The sequence below is a fragment of the Ovis aries genome, chromosome 1 (genome assembly GCF_016772045.2).
Source record: "Ovis aries strain OAR_USU_Benz2616 breed Rambouillet chromosome 1, ARS-UI_Ramb_v3.0, whole genome shotgun sequence".
NCBI classification, from domain to species: domain Eukaryota; kingdom Metazoa; phylum Chordata; class Mammalia; order Artiodactyla; family Bovidae; genus Ovis; species Ovis aries.
The window spans coordinates 105,149,340-105,155,339 of record NC_056054.1 but is presented as its reverse complement, the minus strand read 5'-3'; the positions used below and the strand labels follow the sequence as shown (position 1 = coordinate 105,155,339).

Below are 6,000 nucleotides of genomic sequence, written 5' to 3'. Positions count from 1 at the left end.
GGCCGTGACGTCAGGTTGTGGGCGGGTTGGGCGATTCCAAATGAGTTCTGGTAGGGGAGCTTCTTTAAGGAAGAAGGCTGCCCTAGGAATTAACATTCTGTCTCTCCGTATTCCACTTGCGCAGGCTTTAATTTAAAGTCGCGGAAGCACGTGTGCTGGCTGACTATCGTCTCCACGGCCATGAAGAAGACGGGGGCGGGGGCGGAACCCCTCCTTGTCGCCGCTCCACCGAGTGGCCGCGTCCATTCTGTGCCAGTGGTCGGATTTAAGGGGTAGGGGAAAGTTAGCTTTAGGGATCGCAAAGCGTGCTGACCCCATGGCCCCGCTGGGAGGCGTCCCGGGGCTGGTGCTGCTGTTCAGCGGGAAGAGGAAATCCGGGAAGGACTTCGTGACCGAGGCGCTTCAGAGCAGGTGTCCGTGGGGTGGGGAAGGAGGAGGACCGGGAGACCCCGAATCACGTGACACGAGGGGTGTGTTGGGGTGTGATGGAGTGAGCCTTGGAGTTGGGGTCCTCAGGTTGCAGGGCAGAAGGACCACTGGCTGGCCAGAAGTGGAGGATTGTCACCGTCAGGAAAAACAGCAGTCTACACACGCCCCCCCCTCAAAGAACCAGGCGGGCTATAGATCTTTCGAGAAGTATTAGTAACAGTTGCTACCAAGGCGCTTTTTATACACCATTCCTAATCCCCCAGACAGTAATTCGAGGTAATGTACAGAAGAAGAAACTGAGTCACAAATAAAGGATTTGCCTCAGACCACACCCCAATTGTATCTGACTCCACAGACAAATCCTTAGCTAGTACTCCACCTAGCTGATGGGATTTATTGAGCTTTTATTGTATGCCAGATACTGTTGTTAGGTACTGGGTGTTATTTTTAGTCAGTATCTTCATTTTGCACATGCAAAAAAGGAGACTCTGAAAAGTTCAAAAGACAAACGACACCCAAACCTGCCAGGAACACAAAGTTGGTAGATCCAGGACTCAAATTCAGCTTTCTTCTAGCTCTAAGGAATGGATTGTTTTTGCTTTTCCCTATTGCTTCTTTAATACTTTTTTGTTTAAGTGTCTTTTTTTTTTTGGCCTCTGCCTGCTCGCTTTTGAGACTTAGTTCCCCAATCAGGGATCGCATCCCAGACCTTAGCAGTGGAAGTGTGGAGTCTTAACCCCTGGGCCACCAGGGAATTTCAGCAGGTTTTCTCCCAAAGGAAGATGTTCTGTGTGGGAGCATTTTTTTCTGGCTAAGCAGAGCACAGAAGCCAGAGAAGGTGGAATGGGGCTTCTCTCCTGTTGAAGGCCAGTGTGTTGAGGGTGCTAGGAGGCTGCTTTTGGGCACCATGGGGAGTCTAAGAGGTTGTAGAAAATCCAAGGCAGAATTTGCCACCTGAATCTTTCACCACTAAGTATCTGTCACCTTTTCCCAAGTTACATTTCTCAACCCAGCACATCAATCACTTTGTGGTCAGAAGCACAGACTCGGGAATTAAGACTGCTGGGATTCAAATCCTGACTCATCAGTTTATTCGAGTATGATCTTGTCCAAGTTTCTTATGCATTCTGTTCCTCAGTTTTGTCATCCATGAGTTGGAGATAATAGCGTGGTTGTAAGGATTAAATGAGATAATGTGCACAACTCTTAGCACCTAGTTACAGGCATAGCTTCCCAGGTGGCTCAGTGATAAAGAATCCGTCTGCCAGTTCAGGAGACACAGGACACGTTGGGCTTTGATCCCTGGGTCTGGAAGATCCCTGGAGTAGAAAATGGCAACCCACTCCAGTATTCTTGCCTGGAAAATGCCAAAGACAGAGGAGCCTGTTGGGCTACAGTATTTGGGGTCACAAAGAATCAGACATGACTTAGCAACTGAACACAGCTGCACAGGCACTGGGACTAAATGTTGGCTTTTATTTTCATTTTTCCAATATGTGTGTGCTCAGTCGTCTCCGACTCTCCAGCACTCTGAACTGTAGCCTGACAGGCTCCTCTGTCCATGGAATTTTCCAGGCAAGAATACTGGAGTGGGCTGCCATTTCCTACTCTAGGGGATCTTCCTGATCCAGGGATTGAACCCATGTCTCCTGCGTTGGCAGGTGGATTCTTTACCACTGCGCCACCTAGGATGCATTTTATAATATTGGCTTTGTTACTAGTACTTGACTTGCAGTGGTCCTTTGGGTGAGTCAGTTTTCCTCCCTCAACCTCAGTTTCCTCACCTGAAACATGGAAATAAGAACACCCACCTCACCATGTCAGTGTTTGGGCAGAAGTCATGTATCTTTTTTTTTTTTTTCGGCCGTGTGGCAGGTAGGATCTTAGCTCCCTGGCCAGGAATTGAACCCGTGCCCCCTGCAGTGGAAGCATGGAGTCTTAAGCACTGGACCAATAGTGAAGCCCCAGAAATCGCATAGCTTATTCGCATTTGTATCACCTGGATCCAAATACAGTACCCAACAGATAGTTGGTTGAGTAAATTGAGCAAGTGAATGAATGAGTTGTTTATGTGTGCAGACCAAATCCTTTAAGACTGAGATACCCCTGGCTATGAGAGAACAAGTTCAGGAGCCCAGCAGTAACCAAATCCAGCCTGAATATTCCTGGGATCTTCACACCGTAATTATACTTTTAATTGTCTTACTTGTTAAGCGTTTCAGGGCTTTTTCACATTTGAGTTTCATGTTAATCCTCTGGGAGACAGAACAGACATTGTTATCCCATTTTACAGATGAGGAGATCAGGGAGGTTGAGACCTGGCAAGGTTATATAGGTACTGACAGCTGAAATGGGGCTTCACTCTTCTGGGGCCTGGAAGCCTCAGGTTAATGGGGTTCGGCTCTCCCTGTCTCACAGGCTAGGGGCTGCCGTGTGTGCTATCCTCCGGCTCTCCGGTCCACTCAAGGAGCAGTACGCTCAGGTAGGTGGCAGCTCTGTGGCACCTGGTGGGTTGGAAGGAGCCAGCTCCCAAGCTTTGGTTGCTGTGCTGTTGCTTGAGTCAGTAGCAGGGTCCCTATGAACCCCTGCTGGCAGGGTGACACACAGCTCTCTGCTTTCTATAGGTGGACCTATAGGGTGGCATTTTCATTTACGTTTCTTTCCCATTGGCCTTACTCACTTCAGGCCACCTTCCCTAGAGGATGGTCAGGAAAATGTGTCTAGAAAAGGCTGTAGATGTGAGTTGGCAGCTCTGATGCTGTGTTATTGGTAACAGTCTGTACCCTTATTCAAAAAATATGACACAGACCTCCCCCAGCCCCCTCTAAAGTTGGCCCGCCCCAACCCATGGAATTCTCCCCTTACAAATTTAATGAGTTATCAAGTTACATTGTTAAGTGAAAAAAAGCAAGATGTAGAACAGTGTTTAGAGAACACTGCTGTTGCTAATTTGCTTCAGTCGTGTCCAACTCTTTGTGACCCAATGGACTGTAGCCCGCCAGGCTCCCCTCTCTATGGGATTTTCCAGGCCAGGATGCTGGAGTGGATTGCCATGCCCTCTTTCAGGGGATCTTCTAGACCCAGGAATGGAACCCACATCTGTTATGTCTCCTGCACTGACAGACAGGTTCTTTATCACTATGCCATGTGGGGATACCATAGAGAATGCTGCATTTATATAAAAATGGGGAAAATTGTAAACATATTTGCCCATATATTCAGCCATTCAACAGATACATATGGAGCACATTCAGCACCATTTTGGATGCTTGGGTTGTGTAAAAGCCTGGGCAGGGTACATAAGAGACTGGACCTCTGGCTCTCTCCAAGAGGGGAGCTATGTGGCTGGGGAACAGAGAATGGAGATGTTTCACTGTTAACTATTTTTTGAGTTTTGAACCATGTAGATTAAAAAAAAAAATAGGACTGTAAAAAAATAAACAGGAATCTCAGAACCTTAGATTTTAAAGAGGGAGCCTGGAAGTTGGGATCAGCTCCCCACACCATGAAGAGCCTGCTCTTCGCTTGCATTTCCGTCCTTGACCTCTAGGTGTGTCCTTCTTGTACTTAAGGTTCCTTGGCCGGCTGGCCCGTGTCTGGACCGCTGAGTCCACACAAAATGAATCTGTTCGCTGTACCATTGGTCTTCTCCCACCAGCACAACAGACCCATTTGTAGGGTGGCAGCCTGGGTGGGCCTGGGATAACAAGAGTCTGTGGTTTTCAAAATCTTTTCCTCGTGGGAACCTTTCCCAAATGAAATTGGATGCGGAGATTCTTTGTATCCAGTAGACAGACTGGGAGCAATTTTGAGTGAGGGGAGGCGCTCAGCTTTCCCAAATAGGGCTTGACATTTCCAAACCCCAGGGCTCAGAGGAACAGTTTAAATAACATTGGTCTGCTTTCAGACTTCCCAAATGAGGCCCCAGTCCAGACTGCTGAGCCAGGCTGGAGGGTGGGGTAGGGTCGGTGGGCAGGAGCTGGCATTTCTAAAACCCCAATAGGAGACTCTGATAGGCCAGCCTGCCCCTGCTGTTTTTAAGTCCAGCACCACTTCATCCCTTACACCCATTACAAAACACATGCAAAATGAAATGTTAACGCATTGATTTCTTCAGTTGCAGTGGGGAATATAATTGACAGGCCAACCATAATGCCCCTGGGAGCTAACCTTCTCCCAAGGTAGAGTACGTGGGAAACTAGTTTATGAATGGGAGATGGCTGTTGGCCTCACCTTGGAACAAGGTGGTAGCAGGTGATTTGACTGGCTGGGCCATGGCCCCCTCATTTTGCCCATGAAGAGGCTGAGTCTTTGGGGAGAGGGTCTTGCTGCATTGAATGCCAGGGGAGCTGGAATCTGAACCCTCCCATTCTGGGACCCTCTGATGGACCCTGTTGCTTGCAGTGTCCCTGGAGAAAGGGAGGCCTGCCTAGAAGCAGCTTCCTAGGGCGTCAGAGCTGCCCCTCCTGCCTCAGGGTTCCAGGAGTGCCCAGAGCCAAACATAATGAGGCTGACTCAGCAAAGGTGCCCGGAATTGGGAGTGAGGAAGGAGATGGGGGCAGGGGAAAGAGACAGGGAAGCCCGGTCTCCTGGGCTTTGGGAGGGGGACAGGCAATGCCAGAAGGGGTAGTGGAAGGATCCGGAGTGCAGTGTTTTGAGACTGCCCACTTCTGGGTGAAGGCTGAGACTGTGTGTCCAAGGGAGGCAGACTAATTTCAGGACTAGTTTAAGCCAGAAATAATTGGGAAGGCAAAACTGTTGCAGAACAGAAAACCACATCACACATTTAAAGGCAAGCCAAAACAATTTCTGGATGCCCTCAAGACTTTTCTTCCATCTATCTGCCAGTGCTCGGGATTTCTCAGTTTCTAGGCCCCTTTCCCTTGCAGGCCTCTGTCCTGGCAACAACCTCATGAGTCCTTGCAGCAGCCCTCAGGGAGGGCGGGTCAAGGTGGAGGTGGCGGGGCACCCTCTTTCTGTTTTAGGGGAGACCAGCGAGGTTGAGAGGCTGGTGGCATAAACAGAATGTGCTTTGGGCAGGAGCACGGCTTGGACTTCCATAGACTCCTGGATGCCAGCACCTACAAGGAGGCCTATCGGAGGGACATGATCCGCTGGGGCGAGGAGAAGCGCCAGGCTGACCCAGGCTTCTTCTGCAGGAAGATTGTGGAGGGTGTCTGCCAGCCTGTCTGGGTGAGTGGGCTCTATGGTGGTACTGAGAAAATCTGTTTCCCCAGCCTTCCATCCCTCCCCAGATATGTCCATTTCTCTCTCCATGGCCACTTCCCTGGCCTAAGGCCCCGCTGTCTCTCACCCAGACAGTTGGAGTAGCCCCCACACTGGTCCCTGCTTCAGCTCTTGTCCCTTGTGATCCATTCATCACACAGCAGCCAGAGTGACCTTTTAAAAACACAAACCAAGTCAAGTTTGGAACCCTTTGTCCTACCGTTCTGATGGACAAATTGAAATCCTTAACATGAACTTCTGGGCCTTGACTGATCGGCTCCTGCTGCCCTTCTAGCTTCCTTGTTCCTTCAGCTGCAGCAACATTGGCTTTCTGTCTGTTCCTCA

The 6,000-nt window shown here is 49.6% G+C and overlaps 1 protein-coding gene across 3 annotated transcripts in view; it reads left to right on the top strand.

The window, feature by feature from the left end:
- Nucleotides 1–251: 251 nt before the first annotated feature.
- The window catches only part of PMVK (phosphomevalonate kinase), a 65,448-nt gene continuing 59,699 nt past the window's right edge, over nucleotides 252–6,000 (top strand). For all 3 annotated transcript variants that reach the window (XM_060414815.1, XM_004002561.6, XM_012182536.5), the window contains exons 1-3: nucleotides 252–411; nucleotides 2,848–2,911; nucleotides 5,470–5,622. In XM_060414815.1, coding sequence (XP_060270798.1) covers nucleotides 317–411; nucleotides 2,848–2,911; nucleotides 5,470–5,622 — 312 coding nt within the window. In that variant the 5' untranslated portion in view covers nucleotides 252–316. The remainder of the gene's footprint in view (nucleotides 412–2,847; nucleotides 2,912–5,469; nucleotides 5,623–6,000) is intronic.